At 45.0% G+C, this 22,317-nt stretch overlaps 1 protein-coding gene and 1 pseudogene across 1 annotated transcript in view; one reads left to right on the forward strand and one right to left on the reverse strand.

The window, feature by feature from the left end:
• Positions 1-14,321, reverse strand: part of LOC128425683 (collectin-12) — a 31,653-nt gene extending 17,332 nt beyond the window's left edge. Inside the window, exons 1-2 of the mRNA XM_053412413.1 lie at positions 14,048-14,321; positions 12,622-12,672 (exon numbers count right to left, since the gene is read on the reverse strand). Of these exons, the coding sequence (XP_053268388.1) occupies positions 12,622-12,672; positions 14,048-14,054 (58 nt within the window). The 5' untranslated portion in view covers positions 14,055-14,321. The remainder of the gene's footprint in view (positions 1-12,621; positions 12,673-14,047) is intronic.
• Positions 14,322-20,463: 6,142 nt separating this feature from the next.
• LOC128426210 (clusterin-like protein 1) lies at positions 20,464-22,305 on the forward strand (annotated as a pseudogene).
• Positions 22,306-22,317: the final 12 nt, after the last annotated feature.

A 22,317-nucleotide genomic window follows, 5' to 3' on the forward strand; every position in this document is an offset into this window, starting at 1 on the left:
TGTTTCCTCTCCGACAGAACCACTCAGGATCTTCTGTCCAAAACTCATGTTTTTTACCGCTGGTGTCGCTTGTGGGCAACGTTGGTATAACATTATGGTCACGATGGCGGGAGCCGCTCTGTGATTTCAGGCTTGCTTGTAATAAAGACGCTCTATCATGTAACAGAGGCTTTGAGACGGTGGAGGGCTGTAACATATGAATAGGACTGTGGCGTGCGTGTTGACAGGTGGTTAAACAACCAAATGAATTAAGTTACACATCATGCAATTTAAAATGTATAGTGTAAATTCAATGTGTATGTTACGGTTATATAATCTATTCCGTGAGTATGTTTTTAAACAATTTCAAAGGACAAGGTTTAGCCCGGTTATATAAAGGTGAACTCACACACAGCATCAGTGCGGTTCAGAAGGAACATTATGCACAAAGTGGAAAACTTCACAAATGGAAACAAAGAAATCATAATCACTCGTGCGCTTTGCTCAGCACAATAAGTCATATTTAATAGTGACGGCAAACCACAAGCAGAATGTTGGGTTTCAAAATTATTCACTCTTCCCCCTCAAATGCTAAGAAACCTCCAAAGTCAACAAGACAGAATCCAACGTGGAGCAGGTTGGAAGACCAATGCTCTCCGAGGTGGCAACAATGGAAATGCCTGCTGTTGCCTGCAGCATCATGGGTGTTGGAGTTCCTCCTGGGTGGCCCGCCGCATCTGCGGTCAGATGCGCAGGCGTGGCACGTCGGCCAGAATGACAACAAACCATCCCGGTCAGGAAGAGGAGGACGTTGTTTCTGCCAGATCCTGTTCAGACAGACACGCTCCAGACGTGAGGGCGGCGACGCTCTGCTGCCACGGAGCAGCCGAGGCAAATACACTGAAGGTGCCAATCAACAGCAACCACCACGGACGACTTTAAATTACTGCACACAACCGTTTGTTCTGATTCATTTAAAAAAGGAGGAGCTGGAGAGAAAACTCCTTTCTGAAGAACTACTGACGTGACTGCTACACAAGAGTGAGGCCAAAGCTCCTTGAGGTTGCATCATGTCAACGGATGGGACAGGGATTAAACTGAAACGTCAAAGTTCATGCTCAATGAAAACAGGCTTTAATGTCATTATTTACAACTAAAGGATCAAATATACTTCCTTTATGTATTTAAAGAAATTTGTCCATTTCAGACAAAGAAAACTGTGACTGCACATTATTCAATTTTTCATCAAAAGTCTATCAACACTAGTATTTTACAAATAAAAAAACTTATTTTCATGTTTCGACCCAGTTTTCGATTCTCCAGTGATAAATTATTATATTAATCTGTCTCAAGAATAATGTCATTCAATCCATATACAACAGGGTTAGGGGTTAGGGTTAGGTAATTCATGTACAATACATCCCTTTATCAATATTTAAAAGGACCATGTGCATGCACGGTAAACATAGTGCAAGGTGAATGGAGTGTATGTCTGCAGTTCGAGCTACACATGGAAAATGTGATAGTCATTAAGCATCTGACAGCGTTCTGGAGCCCGACACTATTCCTCCACACTTCAACTCCCTTCTGCAAACCAGGAAGCTGGAGGTTGATCTTGGCAAACCACACAGTCTGTTTTTTTTCTCTCTCTCCCTCCCTTTCATTAACATCTCGGACTGTGAGGAACAGATTTACTGGCTTTTAGAACATCGAGCAAGAGAGGAGGAATTAAGAAAATCCCCAAATTCATTGTTAAAGTGCGCCTGTGAGTTCCGCTGCCGGATGGTGCTGGAGACACTTTCAGTGTTTGTGCACACAGGAGACTCACACATCTATGAAAGTTTGTATTGCAAAAGTGCGACGCTGCATGTGTGTTATTCCAGGGTCAGAACACACACATGCACACGCTGGAGGGAGCGCACAAGCAGGAACAAAGAGCTGCAGCTCGCCAAGAAAAAATCAAACGAGCGTTTTTCACGGGAGACGCTGAAAGAACGCAGGTGTCCTGGATCGTCTTCTGTCCACTCGGCTATTCTTTTATTTAATTATTAAACCGATGAGTCAGACCCCCAACGGTTGAAGGTCCCCCCTGATAGGCTCTTAAAAGGAAGAGGTGCTGAACCCTCTCCTGACATCTGCATGTGGGTCACGTCAAGGACACCGAGGTTATTACCGTGTACGAGAGCTCGGAGGGAGACGAGGGGGGGGGGGTTCGCTGCCTTTCTTCCCTCTTTTAAAATGTGAGTCAGAACAATCACTGACACTCTGACGACCGCAGGCCAGATTGAAAGTAGCAGCTAACTACCAGCACATGTGTTCTGGCAGAAACATCACCGATCGACGGCGGCTCCTTCCAGTTGCGTTACCGTCGTTTTGTTCTCTGCCAAGCAAAAGTGTAATGGAGTCGTGAGGGGGGGGGGATCCTGCGTGATGTTGAATCTATTTATTGTGCTGGAGTTCTTCTACCTGCTGCTCAGTGGTGAAAGATGATTACACTTCCAACACGTCAGAGTAGATTACCTTGAGCCTTGAGAGCTGCTCGGCCTGTGACAGGAGTTGTGTAAACTCCTTTGTGGCCCTGGAGTTGTTATGTTCGGTTTAAAAAGGATAAAAATTGCTCAAGTGACGTAATTTGTGTACTGCCAGAAAAATCTGTGCAACAAATTGGGGGGGGGGGGCTTTGCGTTTGGAAGATTAACGAGTGAAAAGGAGTTTACTGCCACATTCACGTCATATCCAGAGTTGTTAATTGTGTTCATGTCAACAAGTACGATTTACAACTAGGAGTCAGAACTTTCTGAAAACGTTGATACAACCAACTTTACTTCATGATACAGTCGTGATAAAAGACTCAATATCGGCCAGATATAGTTCTATCCTGTCAACGCACCATATTTTTAAGCCTTACAAGACCAACACAAGTTTTTCTGTGATGTGAAAACACTCGCAAGTTTCATCTCTATGGAAGCATAGACGTCTCACACAGGAGCATTAACCAAATTTCCCTCTGGATCATTAAGTATCCATCCATCGATGTGAAATTCTTTTTAAAATCTTCTTTAGCTCTCCAAAGATATTGTGAACTTAAGTATGAAGTGGAGTAAAAACGCCTCAAACTTGCACTTGAGTACGTGTGTGTGTGTTCGTGAAAGTTGGATCTCCATCAACGCTGCTCTCCCCCTGTGATGGAAAGTCAAGGAAAAGGAAAAATGACATTGTGAATTAAATTCCTGTGTGATCTGCTGCCATTTCCCGTGTTGGCTGCGTTTCCTTACACTCGCACAGATCGTTCGGATTCCAGGTTGAAAGCACTGAATTATATCAGCGATAAGGCGCCAGTCTGAGAGTCTGAGAGTCTGAGAGTCTGAGAGTCTGAGAGGAATGAAGCTCGGTGAAAAACTGCAGCACTAGACTAATGATTTTTCTGACTGTGTATATGCGAGTGTGTGCGCTCTTATGTCACGAGGTGTGTAGTTTGTGTTTCGGATAAACACTTCCAGCTGGATCTCATACTGGTGCAACTCCCTCCTCATTTATCTACAACCACCACACACACACACACACACACACACACACACACACACACACACATATACTCACACACACATCCTTATCTCCTCACGAAGAACTCCTGTCATGCTCCTCCTAACCCATCCATCCACTCCCTGCTCGTGTCTTACGACCGGCTGCGTCTCCTCCACCTTCTCCCGCTTCCTTCTCACTCCCTTCCCACCTCCTGGGATAAAATACGGTCTCGCCCGGTGCCCCCTGCTCTTCCCGCTCTTCCAGCAGCTCGGTGATATCTCAGTCTCCTCCTGTCTGCCCTTTGCCGTGCGATTCCCCCCCCCCCCCCCCCCCCCCCCAAAAAAAAAAAACAGATACGAGTAAATCCCTCTGTCCTGCTCTGCACATCGTCTTTTTGTTTACACCCCCGAGGCCTCAACAGCCTGCTTCGGATTCCCTCGGTGAACTCTCCTCAGAGAATATAAGACATTTAAACCCAGACGTTTCTGTAGACCACTGACTTTTATTTTAATCACATTAAACTCCATTGTTTCTTTGGGAAGTAGAGTTTGCTTGCTCTCGACCACAGAAAACACAAACACTTAATTCTCCTCTTTGTCTTTTTGGTGCAAGTTTATGTCTCAAGAGTGATTTGAGTTTTTCAGTGTCCCTGTGGCTTTTAAAATACTGGTTTAGACAAATTTACACAATAATATAATCCTGACAATTGGATATAACGTAACATGAGATTCACGAGAGATGATTGAACCTCATGGAGGAGTTTATCTCAGGGTCTTGTTCACGAATGAACCTCATGGAGGAGTTTATCTCAGGATCTGGTTCACGAATGAGGGGCTGATGCAGCTGGAGATGGACAGGCGGACGAGTGTGGGACTTTTGGGGTGAAGAGGGATCCAAGCCTCATGTGAAGCTTTCCCGGCCCATCTCCCTTATGATCCTCACCAACTGTCATGGGTTTTGGTTTATGAATAAAGAAATGCCTGGAGATACAATCCGCAGAAATTAGTTTTCTATATAAGTTTAAGAGCTAGTGTGAGAACTTTGGATACACAGGTGTAGCTTGGAGTCGTGCTCCTGCTTCTATTTGTGCCGGTATCTAATCAGGATCCTGCCCGGGCGCCTTCCATCTGGGAGGACATCCCGGGGTAGAACCAGAACCTGCTGGAGGATTAATCTCATCTGGCCTGGGAACGCCTCGGGATCCCCCAGGAGGAGCTGGAAAGCATTGCTCGAGAGAGAGGGATGTCTGGAAAACTCAACTACCACCGCAAACCAACCTCAGATAAGTGGAGGAAAATGGAAGGATGGATGACGTTTAAAGAAGCCAAACATAAAAGGCTTGAATTGAAATAGGTGCTAACAGTGCAAGAAGAAGTGCATCTGATATTTTCATTCTATTCTGAGTGAAAGTGAAAGATATGGCAAATCACAAATAATCAGGACAATGAGGTATGAGATATTTGGATATGATGAAGAAGAATATGAAGTTAATGTCTATCATTAAAACTGCTTTGAACCCCATAGCATCAGAATTGATGATAGATAGATGGATACTTTATTAATCCCGTGGGAAATTCAGAAATGAATGCCTCCTCTCCACATCTGTAACACCTGCAGGCTGGAAAACCCGGTGATACGACAGCTCCTCTTTAAACACGAGCCAAATTTGAGTTCCAGGATTTTTACCAGACGAGCCCCTGAAAGTCAAAAAAGAGAGAAAACCCTGTTTTACTGCAGCCGTGTCTCGTTTTAGCAGATGATTCCAGTAAGTGCTTCACCGTCTCCGTCTGCTCTCCACAACAGGTGGCTGACCTGCCTCATGCTCAGGTCAGGTTTACATTGAAGTGTGTCTGTGTCTGGAGAGTCTACAGGTGCTCATTTAACAAGAGGTCACTGTGAAGCACCGAACTTCAAACCTGCTGCTGAGTTTTAGCTTCTCGGCTGCAGCAGGAACAGACAACAAACAGCTTAAGTCAATATGAGGTGAAGTTGTTGTCAAATAGTTTTCCAGCAGGTATGGAGTAACATTAGCATTTGTTTAGAATCATGTCTGTGTCCACATGATGAGTGTAAGTGAGGGTTAGGGTCTCCTTTTGGCTCATTGTTGTTCTCCATCAACTCCAGATGAAGCTTCACCACCTTATAGTTGTTTATCCTCTGTTTAGAGCCGGGGGAAATGATGGAGCGGATTTCAAGCAACAGCCGACAAATCCTCTCGCTAACATTTGAATGAACCAAGTCTTGCTCAGCTACGACTGTTTATAAACAAACCAGACACTCATCAATGAGATACTCGAGAAAAAACTATGACCATTTGCAGCAGTTCCTTAAAATGTTGGAGATCCTGAAATACGTTGTGAAGATTTATGAATTATTCACTTTTTCATGCCAATTATATGAATTGTGTGAGAATTCAATATTTTAGCTGTTCTGGGGTCTAACTGTATTCTTTGCAATAAAGACAGGAGGGGGGGGGCTTGAGCAGGTTGGGCCAGGTATAAGGCCTTTATACAAATGATTTATAAATAACCCTTGCTGCATAGTGTTAATAATGAATCTTATAATTGTTCTGAATTCTAACTTTTGGTATTAAACCATTATTCCCCTAGATTCATTCACATAACATATATTTCATGCAGCTGTCTGATAAGTTCTGGAGGTCGGACAGAGTGAGTTTGTTGACATTTTTTTGTTATGTTGTTTTGGTTTCGAGGATCCTAATGTTTACATCAACAGGACATTGTCTGGATATAGCAGGAACATCATATCCCTTTCTCCAATGGCCCACATGGCATCAGCTGTGTCAAGGCCTTTCATGAAGAGAACATTTTGCTTAGCAACTATCAGAGTAGTAGTAGCGTCACGGAGAGCGGCTTCTTGTCACTTCCTGGATTCCTTTACAAGAGGCGGTGGACTACAGCTTTGGACCAATAAGGGAGAACCAAATTGATTTGCGGTGACTCCCCTTCAATCTTTCATAACCAATCATATTAAATCTACTGTTATAATTATATCAAACCCCTTCTGTTCGGGGCCATTATTAACTACCTATTGCTAACTGATTTAGCCTAGGCTGTGATAATTGTCCATAGCTATGTTGTTCAACTTTCATTGCATCTCAATAAATACTTAAATTAGACCAGTCCGACTCTTCTCATATTTAGGATAAACCAACGAGCCTGACAATTGCTATTGAGCGAGAGCTGCAGAGCCATTTTATGACAAATTTAAATATTAAAGCAGCTTTGATGGCTAACTGTGAATACGAATTAGATATGAAAACTGATGGACTATTAGATTCACACCAAAGAAAACCAGAAAAGAAAAGTAAAAGAGACGTCTGTGCGCCCACAAACATAATGGACATGTTTTCATGCTGTGAAGTCTCAGGGCCAAAGGAAATCTTCTGACAGTGGTATGGCAGACAGGGAGGAAATCTGTGTGCACTTTACAAATGTATTAAATGAACAAAAATTTGAAATTTTGGAGAAAGAACCGAGAGGGAGAACTCGAGAAGGCCACAACACAAGACTGAAGAAAAGACCGAAAACCCACAACAAAGCCCATAAAACTCCTCATCAGACACACAAACACACCACAGTCTCACATGACAGTGTGTGTTTCACGTGTCAGTGCCTGACAAACACTGGGTAGTCATGTTAACCAGGATGGATGAGGTGCCGGGTCGAGGTGTCAGTATGACCAAAGCTTAGGGTGCTTGTGAAGTTTGTGAAAACGGGGGAATGATCTTCTGCCAAACCCACCGGACTGAACCGAGCTCAGGCTGTGCTGACACAGCTGGTTACACACACACACACATACACACACACACACACACCGACTCCGTGCTTGGCTCCGGGAGTGTTCCAGGTCTTGCTGGAGAAACCATAACAAATGCAGGAAATAGATTAGTGCACTCTGGGTTCCACACTGGCCACAAACCTCCCGAGCCCCGGCCTCTCGAAGCCCACATGTGTGGGAACAGCAGACACAGCAGCGGAGGGAGCGAGACCCCCACCCAGAGATCAGGGTGGATCCCAGGAGGACCTGCTGCACTGGGCAATCACATCTACTTGACATGGAATCATACCTGGAGACCAACATGCAACATTTCATTTAGTTTATGTTTTCCCTCCTTCACAGCACGGGTGAGGAACCTTTTCCTATCAAGGGCCATTTCAAGTTTCATAACTTCCTTCCAGGGCCGCACTAAATTACTAAACACATATATCACACTAATCTCTCTAATGCAAAACTGCTGCTCTATGTTGAGGCATCTGATGTCAGATGGTAGTGATGGTGATGCTGCTCTCAGTTGGTTTTAGCCAAAACTAGTTGCTCAAACAAATCCTCACCAGTGATACATGGCAAATAAAGTAATTCACTCCTCGAATCAGAGCACTGATTCCACTCACAGAAACGACTCGTTGGATTTTATTTACAGCTTAAATTTCTCTTATGGACGTCCATTCCTTCACTTGTTAGCGATTGATGTTATTGTTTGGTGAAGTCGAACGTTTGTAAAAAGTTTATTATTTCTATTTTAGTGACATTTCGTCCAAACTTGTTTTCATTAAACTCATGTGACTGCAGTGTGTGGACATTCCTCTATTGTTTATTAATCTCTGTACGCACTCTATCCCAGGGAGGTTTGGTCGGGGAACAAACAACGACCCTCGCCAACTCTACTTTTGTTTTCTTTAGCAAGAGATTTGACTTGAACTTTATATTTACAGGGATTTTGTAACTCGTGGGTTCATGGTTTGATTGAGTCGAGGGCGTCGGCTGATTGCTGGTGAGCGATTATTAAACCCGGCTCTGGAAGAGTTCAGCCAAAGCTCAGGTAGGTTTTGTTTTTATTCTGATGGCCTTCTAATGTCAACCCCCCACAGAAAAATAAATATGTTTAATACTTGAGCACTGTGGAAGCCATTCCGGCTCGGCTTCGACTTGGCAGGGAGGGAGATGGGATTACCATATGAATTCACTCAGTGCCCGTACTAGAGTGTGCGTGTGTGTGTGTGTGAGTGCGTGTGTGTGTGTGTTTGTGTGTGTGGTTTTTCATTTCCCCTTGTATACAAGTGAGTGGAAAAAGTGTGTGTGTGTATTTATGTAAATATAAATGATGTATGCATGCCTTCTGAATGACGTCTGTTTAACATACACAATTAGAAACATTTCAATCTGTTTAAAATGTGTGTGTGTGTGTGTGTGTGTGTGTGTGTGTGTGTGTGTGTATGTGTGTGTGTGTGTGTTCCCCTCTGGCTCTTTGCGACCTTCAGAAAACGGACTCGTAACTTGTACGTCAGAAAAACTACAAACATCCCCAAAGGTGCTTTAAAAAGATATTGTACTTTTTAAATCAAACCTCCCTCCTCACAGAACGGCTGCAGGCGCGGGCGAGGGCGAGTTACAGCCCAAGAAAACTTAATGAACAACGTGTCGGATTTTATTACAACATAATGAAATCATTTTACATCAGGTCAGGGCATTTAATGATGGAATTCAGGGAACTTAATGTTTTGATTTTGTAGTGTTGAATTTGAATAAACAGGCTGCAGCAGCCGAGGCTGGGGTTCATCAACATAAGTGACGTTGTCGATTATGACAACAGCACGTTCATGAAAATAATGGGTTCATGACATCAGCCACTACAACCGACTCTTGAGTTTGGGTTCTGAGGACTGAATCTAAACTGACTGCAGCTCAGTTACTGCAGGTCTGTACAGTTTGAGAAAGAGATCTGCAACCAGCATCAACACAGGCCAAGCAAACAGCCCATTTCGAATAAGCATGCCATGACAGTAGCATCTCATGTGAGGAGGCAGAGGACCACACCAGCATTCTATTGGTCTGTCAGGGGTAAGACGTTTAATGCATCTTCAAATAAAGACCTGGATCTAGTGACTTTAGATGTGGTTTCATGAGGGGACTGTTGGGCCGTGGCGGAGGGGTGAGCTCTCCGAGTGACATTCTAGTCATCAGGTTAAACAAGTAGAGGCTTTCTAGGGGGAAAAAAAACTCCTGCAAAGCAAAGTAAGTGAAATATAAATGTGATTGTTCCAAGATAAATAAAAGAGCACTGGTTCTGTCTGTGTAATTTCTTACCCATGTTCACTTTGTAAAAACAAGCAGGATTAAGTGTTCTCTGTTCCTCTGTGTTAAGTCGCCCCCCTTTGAGCTCAGCGGTGACTTTATAAGCTAGACACAGATTTGCACTATTTGTCCTCGGGGTGGGAGAATAGGCACTGGATTAAAGCAAAAATATTCAGAGAGCAAATAGCTGTTTGTTTCCCCCCCGAGGACTGAGATTACAGCTCTAATAGTGGGAGAGTGAAGGTTTTGCGGTGGTTTGGAAGAACGCAGCTCGGTTGCACAACGAAGCCTCAGGGGGGGTGGGGGGGGGGGGGGGGTCGAGGCAGAACTGTGGAGCCGACCCCTCCAAACAGCTGCCGTGTCCCTGCGAGCAGCAACAACACTCAGAGTTCAGCCGCTCTCCCTTCCAACTCCTCGGAATGTCAAGAGTTCATTTGAATAAAGTTAAAAGTGAAACTGGATTTCGGCTCCCCCCCCCCCCACAACAGCTCTCTAATCTAATCCATGAGTGAACTCGCACACGCTCGCAGAGAAACACAAACAGGATGCCTCGACTTAGGCCAGTGGGATGAAAGAGGTTGTGTTTTTACACAGTTTGAATTCGTCTCCGCCGGTGTCGGGTCAAACAGCGTCGTCCACTGCCTGTGTGTGTGTGTGTGTGTGTGTGTGTGTGTGTGTGTGTGTGTGTGTTTGAGTCATACTGCAGCAACACCCTGGATAAAGAGACACACGGGTTCCTGATCAACGTTGGATCAACAGAGCAGCGATGGAGCAAGAGCTCCGTCTCCAAGGAGAATAATAATGGTGTGTTTGTGTGGGACAGCGTTGGACTTTTGCGGTCACTTTTTCTCTTGGACTTTTCTCCCTTTTCCTCCATAAAAGCACGAAGCACTAAGATGACTAAGAACACACGGAACACAAAACGAAAGAGCAGCAACTGTGGAACAAACTGACTTCACCTTCTCTGCAAAAAGCTACTGGCGGTGGAGAGATAGCTCATCATTAAAAAGAAAGATTTAATAATACACACGTGAAAACACTGCAGAAGATGAGGAGAAGAACAGAGGGGCCAATATTAGAGAATGCTAAATTTGAAGGGTTCAGTTCAAGCTAATTATAAAAACACATTTTGCTCTACTGACCAGGGAAGCAGTGTATTCGTTTTGTATGTGTGTATAAGATAACTCAAAGTTGCATGAACGGATTTTCCCCAAATGTGCTGATAATATAACTTATATTTTTACAAGATATCAACGTTCATACAGCACATGCAGAACGTGCATCACCATCAGTGACAGCTACGACTTGTTGGTGATGTTTTTAATATTTTGAGCATAGGAAATGTAATTTAATGATCAGTGAAAGAGCAAAGTGGAGATAAAAGCGTTATTTTTGCATCCAGAAAACAGGAGAGAAGCTGAACACAGTTGCACACAAGGGCAGATCAGATTTACAGAGAAGGTAAAGAAGTTTCCAGGAGAATCAGATGAAGGCGTCCAAAAGAAACCCAGAGAAGAGGTAAGAAAACTAAACTTGAAAAAGCAAACTCTCTGGGAATAAAAACAAAGGAAACAGCTGGAACTAAAAGACAAACTGTTATCAGTGAAGGAAACACAGGTGTGATACAATAGGAAGCAGGTGATTGAGGAAATGGGAAACAGGAGGAAGTGGGAAACCAGAGGAAGATAACAATGAGAAGCAGGCGAGACAGGAAGTGAGAGTCAAAATAAAACAGGAAGTGAGACGTAAAGGATAACAAAAGCTAACTAAGGAATCTTAGATACACAAGGAAGGAAACGTAACGGAAGAAGAAGACCAATACTAGAAATAACAAAAGTCAACAAAAACAAATGCTGATAACAATTAAACTGAGGCAGAATTGTGAAACATTACCATAATTGTCTGTGTCTCACATATAAAGATCGCAGCAGGAGATTGTCCAGGTCAGACATGTTTACACCTACAGGATGTGTCAGGAACATGAGTAGAGCATAAAGGAGGCATGACGTATGAATTCTGAAGTGGAAATCAGCAGCAGATTAAAACCAGCGTCGGCCCTTTTATCACCAAAAGCTCTCGAATCTCGTTGTCATTCCAATTTGGCTTCTTCTGCATCTTTCACATTCTTACAGTGGCTCACTCAGGAGGCTGGAAGGAAAACCTCCAGAGAATCTCCGCTGCAACTGACTCGTGCGTTCTCACAGGAAAATATCAGTTGAGTGCTTGTCTGAAAGCAGCTTTCAGGGAAAACCAAGCTAAAACGTGGGAATGGGAAAATAGAGTCCAAACCATCCCCATGAATAGACATCGCATGCTGTAAGTGATAAATACTGAATGTTTGTCTTCGAACTGACCCTTTAAGCTTTTTAATCCCTATCATTCCGCTCTCGTTTGGTTCACTAACAAGTTCAACGTACAAGTCTGCTGGGAAAACTCACCAAAAAACTCCAGATGGCCCGAGTTCCCTCCAGCTTCACGCATGAGTACACACAGCAATATGCATGTGAACTCTTGTTTGCATGTGTCGCTCCACAACAATCAGATACGCGGCGAGTCGAGCGCAATTTGGAGTTGGAGGAATTCCATGTTTTTGGGGGGGTGGGGGGTCCCTGTGTGAGTCAGCACGTTTTTAGTGGCTCAGTGTAAGTGGATGAAAGGGAGACGAGGGGCTGTGAATCTTCTTGATCTGCTGAGCTCTGTCAGCGGTGGACGGGCCTGTGGTGAGCTGGACCTCACAGGCTGTCGGTCGCGTTTACGCTCAACGCAGCACAACTCGAGGACAGGTGAGGTCTGACCTGAGGTTTCTCATCGACTGGAACACAGAGGTGACTCCAGGTAACGAGAGAAAAAAGAGTTGAGCCCACACACTTAGCACCTTTAATTTACCAAAGCAGTAAAAGTTTTTATTATTTGAGCGCCAAGTGTGCTGGCCTTTCTCTCTCCCTCTCTCTCTCTCTCTCTCTCTCTCTCTCTCTCTCTCCTCCATTGCTAGGAACAAAAAGGAAAAACTTTTTCACTCACCGAACCGCTTGTATCCAAAAGACTGTACTTCCTCCTCGTCTGCAAAGTCGTCTGTGTGACATAATCAGAAACATATGACAGAAATAGGTCAAACGCACGCTACTGGAGGAGTGTGTGTGTGTGTGTGTGTGGGGGGGGGGGGGGGGGGGGGGCATTGTGTTTAAAGCAGTGGATACAAGTCTGCAAACAAACTCTACAGGGCGGCTGCACACAGATTTATAAGGTTCACCTTGAAAACAATGATTTCTGATGAGGGAACAAGGGTTAAGGTGGGAGATGGTGGAGTATCATCTCTGCCCCCCCCCCCTTTGAGTGTGTGTGTGTGTGTATGTGTGTGTGTGTGTGTGTGTGTGTGTGTGTGTGTGTGTGTGCGTGTGTGTGTGTGCACAGAGCTGTAAAAGCCACAGGCTGCGGTTTCTCTGGGTTGTTGACAGTAAACCCTAATTACACTCCGCTACACTCTGCTGCAGATCGGAGCAGAGCTCAGAGAACATCACTGCTAATGTTAAACAGATGGGACTGGACTGAGGGGGTGGGGGGGGTGGGTGAGGCGGTGGGACACACACACACACAGGGGGGAGAGAGGGAGGGTTGAGTGTGTGTTTGTTGGGGGGCGGTCAGAGGCGGTTCGATGGAGTAGAGTCAGTAATGTAAAGTGAATGAGAGCTGTTGTTTAATGTCTCTTTGTAAACTAAATACATTTCAGTTATTGATGATACAGGTGCTGAGTGTAACACAAATATACCAGTTTGCAAACCACATGTACTACTACGGTGGGCCCTGAAGTGCACCGCACAACGACAAATATGAAAACACAACAGAAAAACCCATAAAAAGACAAAAGCAAATCGGGGCTGATGAGAAAGCACACACAACAAATCACAAAAACACAACAAGACAAAGAACATAAGAGCAAGACATAACAGCAAATAGCTAAATGACAAATGACAGAACACAACAGCGAAAAAACTACAAATAACAAAAACAACAACAGACAAAAAGACACAAAAGTGTATTAGTGATCTGTTGCTGTTTTTTGCACTTCAGGGCCACCGTACTCTGCAGGTGACGTTCACTGCCCATCATCTGTTCCCTGCCACATTAAACTCATCCCTATGCCCCTGAACGCATCTTTCTCTTGACACTTTAACGTGTTTTGTTTTTTTCCTCTCGTGCACCGGGACATTTCCGGTGACGCAGCCTAAATAGTACAAACAACATCTCGCTTTTTTAACTTCCTTCAGATGGGAAAAACAAAAAAACTTTTTCTGTTGTTTTTATTTCACAACCTCTGCACCGCGGCACCGTAATGTCATCCAGATGTGCAGCGCGCACCGGGAATTACGCACAGAGCGAGATTGAGTAAGAACATGTGGATTAAGAAAAATAAAAACACGCATGTTGGTGTGAGCTGCAGGACACGAACCTTTCATGGCGTTTTATAACTGGGTAAGGTCTTGAGAAGAGATGAGGAGCTTTCACTTTCTGCGCATCTCAGCATCCAGTGCGAAGGTGTGAACTGGTTCCAGGCGCCGATGACAGAAGAGATATAAAACAAAAAAAAGCTAGTAATGTGTCTTCATGTCGCGTGGTCAGGTTAGAATCCCATGTTCTCCGTGTCCGAGGCTCAGAGGAGAGAGGAGTGATGAGGAGAGGCTCGTCCTGCAGAGAGGAGGAGAAACCGATCTGACTCCACCACTGTGAAGTTACACGGAGAGGCACGGTCAGCTTCTGGTGGCCCTTTCACAATTAAACACCCCTTTGATGCATAATATAATGCAAATGTATTATATTATGCATATTATGCATAATGTAATGTAGACTATGGTTCACTTTAAATACTGTAAGACAAGGGGGAACCGGTAGCTTTTAAAGTTTAAAATGAATTTTTGCAGTAAAAATTGTGAATGAGTTTCACCATGAGAGACACTTATAAAGAACTAGAAAGAAAGATAGAACATTGTTAAATGATTATCATAAATCATTTTCAATTACATTCATTGTATTTCATCGCAGTACTTGAATGTTAAGCCTCCTTTGTTATTCTGCTACCAACTTTTACAACTTTAACCCGGGTTACTGTATTATTGTTTACTAACTGTACCATGTGTTACATAATCACTGCTGTTGTATCTGGGCTGATGTCCAGCTCGGTCACTCTGGTCATTTCTGCCCTGTGGAGTAGAAGGCCCACACTTTTATTTTGAAGGATCAGACCCTTGCCTTCTGGTACCCTCCCATATTTCTCCCTGTGTTATTCTGAGCATCTTGACTCAGTCAGCAGAGACAGTTCATCCTTGTTACTGGATTCAGTCTCCTGAAGTCCCTTCATGTCCCCTCTGCCCCCCCCCCCCCCGAGTCTCCTGAAGTCCCATCATGTCCCCTCTGCTCCCTCTGAGTCTCCTGAAGTCCCTTCATGTCCCCTCTGCGCCCCCTCCCCCCAAGTCTCCTGAAGTCCCTTCATGTCCCCTCTGCTCCCTCTGAGTCTCCTGAAGTCCCCTCATGTCCCCTCTGCTCCCTCTGAGTCTCATGAAGTCTCCTCATGTCTCCTCTGCCCCCCCTGAGTCTCCTGAAGTCCCTTCATGTCCCCTCTGCCCCCCCCCCCCCCCGAGTCTCCTGAAGTCCCATCATGTCCCCTCTGCTCCCTCTGAGTCTCCTGAAGTCCCTTCATGTCCCCTCTGCGCCCCCTCCCCCCAAGTCTCCTGAAGTCCCTTCATGTCCCCTCTGCTCCCTCTGAGTCTCCTGAAGTCCCCTCATGTCCCCTCTGCTCCCTCTGAGTCTCATGAAGTCTCCTCATGTCTCCTCTGCCCCCCCTGAGTCTCCTGAAGTCCCTTCATGTCCCCTCTGCTCCTGCTGAGTCTTCTGAAGTCTCTTCATGTCCCCTCTGCCCCCCCCCCCCCGAGTCTCCTGAAGTCCCATCATGTCCCCTCTGCTCCCTCTGAGTCTCCTGAAGTCCCTTCATGTCCCCTCTGCGCCCCCTCCCCCCAAGTCTCCTGAAGTCCCTTCATGTCCCCTCTGCTCCCTCTGAGTCTCCTGAAGTCCCCTCATGTCCCCTCTGCTCCCTCTGAGTCTCATGAAGTCTCCTCATGTCTCCTCTGCCCCCCCTGAGTCTCCTGAAGTCCCTTCATGTCCCCTCTGCCCCCCCCCCCCCGAGTCTCCTGAAGTCCCATCATGTCCCCTCTGCTCCCTCTGAGTCTCCTGAAGTCCCTTCATGTCCCCTCTGCGCCCCCTCCCCCCAAGTCTCCTGAAGTCCCTTCATGTCCCCTCTGCTCCCTCTGAGTCTCCTGAAGTCCCCTCATGTCCCCTCTGCTCCCTCTGAGTCTCATGAAGTCTCCTCATGTCTCCTCTGCCCCCCCTGAGTCTCCTGAAGTCACTTCATGTCCCCTCGGCTCCCCTTGAGTCTCCTGAAGTCCCTTCATGTCCCCTCTGCTCCTGCTGAGTCTTCTGAAGTCTCTTCATGTCCCCTCTGCTCTCCCTGAGTCTCCTGAAGTCCCTTCATGTCCCCTCTGCTCCTGCGGAGTCTTCTGAAGTCTCTTCATGTCCCCTCTGCTCCCTCTGAGTCTCCTGAAGTCCCTTCATGTCCCCTCTGCTCCCTCTGAGTCTTCTGAAGTCTCTTCATGTCCCCTCTGCTCCTGCTGAGTCTTCTGAAGTCTCTTCATGTCCCCTCTGCTCCCTCTGAGTCTCCTGAAGTCCCTTCATGTCCCCTCTGCTCCCCCTGAGTCTCCTGAAGTCCCTTCATGTCCCCTCTGCTCCTGCTGAGTCTCCTGAAGTCACTTCATGTCTCCTCTGCTCCCCCTGAGTCTCCTGAAGTCACTTCATGTCCCCTCTGCTCCCCCTGAGTCTCCTGAAGTCTCTTCATGTCCCCTCTGCTCCCCTTGAGTCTCCTGAGGTCTCTTCATGTCTCCTCTGCTCTCCCTGAGTCTCCTGAAGTCACTTCATGTCTCCTCTGCTCCCCCTGAGTCTCCTGAAGTCTCTTCATGTCCCCTCTGCTCCCCTTGAGTCTCCTGAGGTCACTTCATGTCCCCTCTGCTCCCCCTGAGTCTCCTGAAGTCTCTTCATGTCCCCTCTGCTCCCCTTGAGTCTCCTGAGGTCACTTCATGTCCCCTCTGCTCCCCCTGAGTCTCCTGAAGTCACTTCATGTCTCCTCTGCTCCCCCTGAGTCTCCTGAAGTCCCTTCATGTCCCCTCTGCTCCTGCTGAGTCTCCTGAAGTCCCTTCATGTCTCCTCTGCTCCCCGTGAGTCTCCTGGAGTCACTTCAGGGATCGGGAGCAGGACAAAGCCCGGGACGTCGTGCGGTGCTGCACTGATCCAGCAGGAGATGAGATTAAGTTACTGGGGGTTGATGGAAATCGTGTCCCCGGGTGAAAACCTGGTTCTCATTACAGATCATTTCAAAGGTTTGTGGAGGTGGAGGAGAGCGAAAGGGACATTTCTACTTATGTGACATTTCTAAAGGGCATCAAGATTAGGACTTAGATTCATCACAATAACATTTACTCTGATACATTTTCAAAATGTTTATCTTTTGAAGTAATTTTTACGATATGTCGAGTCTGAACTTTGCTGTGATGCTCTGCTTCATGTAGACGAAATTGGCTCACATTTCTCAATCGTTTTTTGGAAAATAAAGATTAAATTGAGAAACACCTCAATATTTTTAACGTGATCTAATATATATATATTTTACTTTGTTTACATTTGCTCTAACAATATTTCCTGTTGTCAAAGATGGCGGCCAGGACTCTTTGACATTAGACTTTGAGATTCAGCAGCGACCACTTCCCCTGCAGCTCTTCCAGGTGCTGTGATAATTCCAGCGCTTCCTGTCTCCGTAATCTCTTCGGCCTGCAGATGCAGATCACTGATCAAAGCTGAGAAAACATCTGCATCCTCCAGACTAATGAGGACCATGCACCCACCGTCATGTCTCCACGGCACAGGTTAGTGTCACTGGGCTACACGATCTGGCCCCGATGTTAATCTCTTCACACTCGCTCGCTTCAAACCAATTGATTTACAGGAAAAGACACAGATAACACAAACCGTCTCAGCTCCAAATTCCTCTGAGCTTTAAAAAAAAACCTTCAACAAAGACATGAAGCTCAGATCTGTTTTTCTTCTCTCTTTGGATAACACAGTCCCTCAGACTCTAATAGCTCGAGATTGACCCAGTCCACCGCATATTAGATTCCAGAGCTGCCAGAGATGATAAAGCGACTAATTACTTGTTTTCCTAAAGGCTTCAAAACTGTTATCTTACTGTCGGCTATAATTGGGGCAGCGGGCTGGTGTAAGGGCTCGGCCGGGGACGGTGGCGGGCTGATAGAAAGCAGCTGAGGGTCAGGTATCTTACAGGCTCCTGCTGGTCCTCATTCAGAGGTTGGGACCTCATTTGCTGGGTCAAGGCTTTTCAGCAGTGGGCTCAGATTAACCGTGGATTGAGAAAGCACACAGGAATTCCACATTTACCACGCTGCTGATGCTGCTGCTGCTGCTGCTGCTGCTGCTGCCATGTTTGGATATCACAAGATAAGAACGATGGAAACTCAGATCGTCCAAAGGTGGAGGCCAGAAACATGGGAAGCAGCGGAGGACATTTTTCATATAATGCTAATATAATCTGAGGGATGTTTTTGATTATGTTGGCTAAGAACGTCTGATATTTATCAGGACTTTCTCTTCTGGTAACTAAATTAAACATTTAAAGGGGGTAGAAGTGAGCGACCTTTCTGTTCCCCATAGTACTTATGAGTATGTTTTGGAATATTTTAGCAGCAACTTTATTTAAACTGTAAAAAGATGATTTAAAGATAGATAACGCATCTCCAGTTCCTCCTGTTGCACAAAAACTAAGCAAAAATATATTGGAGAATCTGGCTAATACTGCCGCCAGCCACAAGGGGGCAATCAAGATGATTTGGCTTCACTTTGTGTTGTAGTGTTATAATGTTAATCGTTGTCTAATTTACATTTAAAAGAATGTATTCAGACTTCAAATTCTTTGTAATAAGAGGGACAAAGAAATTACACAAGTACAAATAAATAAATGAATGCATAAATAAAAAAGAATAAATTATGAAAAAGGCCAAGTCTATATTTCTAAACTTTTAAAATTCATGTATTTGATTATATCTGCATTTATTTATTTATTTGTAATTATATCATCTTTTGTTCTCCACACTGTGACGGTTTGCACAAGAAAAACAACAAGATGCACCAAAACATTTTAAAACTTTGTTGTTGAAAATATACTTTGTTTCCAGTTAAAGATAAAACTTTGCAGATGCACATTCATCACTGCTGCTCCCGTGGTGACCTGAGGACGATGCAGAGCTTCAGCCCGGGACTGAGACCCTGCCAGGTCTCTGCAGGAGGCCCCAGCTCTCTGCCAGTCTGACGGAGATTAGAGCAGAATGTTTTACCCGAGGAGGGCTCTGCGCCATGTGGGAGACGACTCAGTGAGATGGACCTGAGAACAAATGAGCGGGTTTTGTATGCCGGGCATTAAAGCCTGTCTCAAGCTGTTCAGCTGTATGAGTAAGATGTAATAACCAATAATACAAACACTCTAACAGGATCTGAGCTGCTGAGTGGATCCATAAAAATAGAACAATCCTTGAAGGAGGCCGACGTCTGCTTCTCTCTCTCAATCTCCCGCTCTCTCTCTCTCACTCTTCCCTCCAACTGCTGCTCTTGTTCTCCAGAGGCTGATGGCTGAACAGTTTTACTCACAGGTAAATACTTTCTATTATACTATTCAAATGTCATGTCTACAGTACATACAATACATACAGTTGTACATACAGTTGTACATACAACAGTACACACAATACATATGGAACAGTACACACAGTAGATATATAACAGTACAGGCAACAGTAATTACAGCAGTACACACAATACATATGGAACAGTACACACAGTAGATATATAACAGTACAGAAAACAGTAGATACAACAGTATGCACAGTACATATGTAACAGTACATACGACACTACGTACAGTACCCACAGTAGGCTACGTATAACAGTACATATAACAGTACACACAGTAGACTACATATACAAGTACACAGAACAGTAATAACAGTTCCTACAGTTGTTTAATGTACAGGCTCTTAGTGTCGTCAGTGCAGATGCCACAACTTCACTGAGGAAAAGATTAAAGTCGTAACTTCAGCTCCTGTCATTCTGTTTACTCATAATGAGCAGTTCAGTTGTACTGTATTATAGTTATTATCCTCTTTATGTAACGTGATCCTTCAACCACACAAACGTCAGCTGACGCAACGTCGCCTCCTTCACTGTGAGCTTCACTCCGTCAAAGTCTCAGGCACTGGGATATTCTGATGATGTTCAGGATTTGCTTGATTATTATGTGGTTGATTATTATTTGAATATTTAAAGAGTAGAAACTGTCCCTCATGATTCCCCTGAGCCCAAATTTAACATCTTCACTTCATTTGTTTTTAGTAAAGAAAAAACACTCCCAAAGAATAAAATTTTAATGAGACAGAAAAAGCAGAAATCCTCACCTTTGAGGTTTTACTTAATGAGGTAATCATGTTTATCTGGCTTCACACTGACGTCATGTTCCACTCAAAGGAACGACTGTTTCTTTTTTGCCCTGATTATTCTATTCATGTATTTTTTTTAAAGCATCTAACTTGATGAGCTTGGGAAACGGCGCCACCTAGTGAGGACTTTAGGAGAAGCATTTTTAAAAAGACATGATGAATAAAATCCAAGCCAGTTTTTCATTCGTGTCAGGATCTGCTGTGTGAGGCTCCACAGCAGATCACTGAGTGTGTTCTGTATAACGTCCACAGGTCTGAAGACACAATGAGGACGCTGCTCGTTCACATTCTCTGCATCACTCTCTCTGAGGTGATGCTGAGCGCCGCCGACCTGTCTCCACTGAGCCAAGACAGGCTGGAAAGTGAGGCCAATTCTATATATAAAATATTTTTTAAACCTTAACTAAAGTACAATTTAACAAATGAAGTATAATTCATCATTATAGCATGTTTTTGATTGGAGGAAAAACACTTAACATACTTCTTTAACACCTTTAAACTGAACTGCATCATGTTATCTCTGGTGTGTGCAGAGCTGTCTGCAGCAGGGGAGCAGTACGTCAATGAGGAGATAAAGCCAGCTCTACTCGGGGTGAAGCAGGTGAAGGAAACCATGGAGAAAAAAGAGGAGAGGCACATGCACCTGATGGACGCCCTGAGACACAGTAACTACAAGAAGAAGGTGAACCGAGTTCCCATGGGGGCCATCAAGTACAGATCCTCTGCAAACGTATTATATTTGCAGTAATTGCTCCTGATGGTAGAAACCCACGACCAAAATACCACGAGATTACTCTGTATTTAAGTATCATAACTGTTGCAGTCGAACAGTTACATGCCAGTCTTTGTGACCTAATCCGAGAACCACCGCATATTTTCTGCCTCATAGACGAAGGCAAAGCCGCACAGGGCCTCATGGAAAACCTCAAAGCAGACAGTGAATAATGAACGTGGGAGTAGGGCTGGTTTTAAAGAGGAGGGGGGGGGGGGGGGGGGGTCTAGTTTTACAGGATAAATGAACTGTTTGTAGATTAATCTGCTTTTTCTGTCATTTTAGAGTAAAAACCACATCTTATAAACTGTGGCTTATTTGGAGGGGATGTAACAGTGAGTGATCTTTTATGTTTGGGGTTTCCTTTCAGGGGGCGAAGCAGCTGGCCCGAGAAACCGAGCAGAAACTCAAGGAGGCCGAGCGGCAGCGTGAAGACTGGAGACCAAGTCCTCCTTTGACGAGTGCCGACCGTGACTCGAAGACACGTGCAAGGCCTTCTTCACCTCCACATGTCAACGGGGCTTCGCCGCTTTCTCGTTCAAGGTTAGAACTCAGAGGCCTTTTCCCATTTCTAATGTCTCTGAAAGTGTAAATGTCCCGAAATGGTTTGAATCCAGTTCCAAACACATTCCTGCTGTGAATCTTTCTGTAGGTGGAGGAGTTTTTCAGGAAAATGGCCGCCCAGTTTAGAACCAGCACAGCATGTTTACAATCAGAGAACGTAGCTCGGACCAAGTCGCCTCAGAATGATGATGATGAGGATAAATCCGACCTGGAGCTGCTGCAGGCGGAGGAATCGTTCAGCCGGCTGCTGTCAAACATCAGCCTCTTCTACAACCACGGCATCACGCTGGTGAAGAAGATGCCACACGTCTTCGGTCATTCCTTTCTTGCAGCCTTGGACACTGAGCTCCAGCCCAGCCCGCTGTCAGGCCTCCAGGGCGGCTTGACCGCAGGCTTCCTCAGGACTGTGGGTCTGGATCACATCCTGGACTCAATGTACGACTTTGGGAGGAACGTGGTCGAAGAGTTCAGCTCCACAGTGGTGGATGTGTTCAGGGAGTTACAAGAAGCTGACGAGTATTTTCAGCAGTCCAGCAGAGGTATATGATGTAATTGCATAATTTACTCCCATACAGAATGACAACAAACCTTTTGGAACATCTGCTGATTGTATGTATATCTGTAAAGACACAGGATCCCTCTTATCTTTGGGATAAACCCAAAGCAGTTATATGTGCAGACGACTTCGAAGAGAAGCATCAGTGGTGGCAGCTTCAGGATCTGTGTGAGACCTGCAAGGATTATATCTTAAAAGGTAAATCACTGGTGTAGCTCATTAATTAG

The sequence above is a fragment of the Pleuronectes platessa genome, chromosome 20, assembly GCF_947347685.1.
Source record: "Pleuronectes platessa chromosome 20, fPlePla1.1, whole genome shotgun sequence".
NCBI lineage: Eukaryota > Metazoa > Chordata > Actinopteri > Pleuronectiformes > Pleuronectidae > Pleuronectes > Pleuronectes platessa.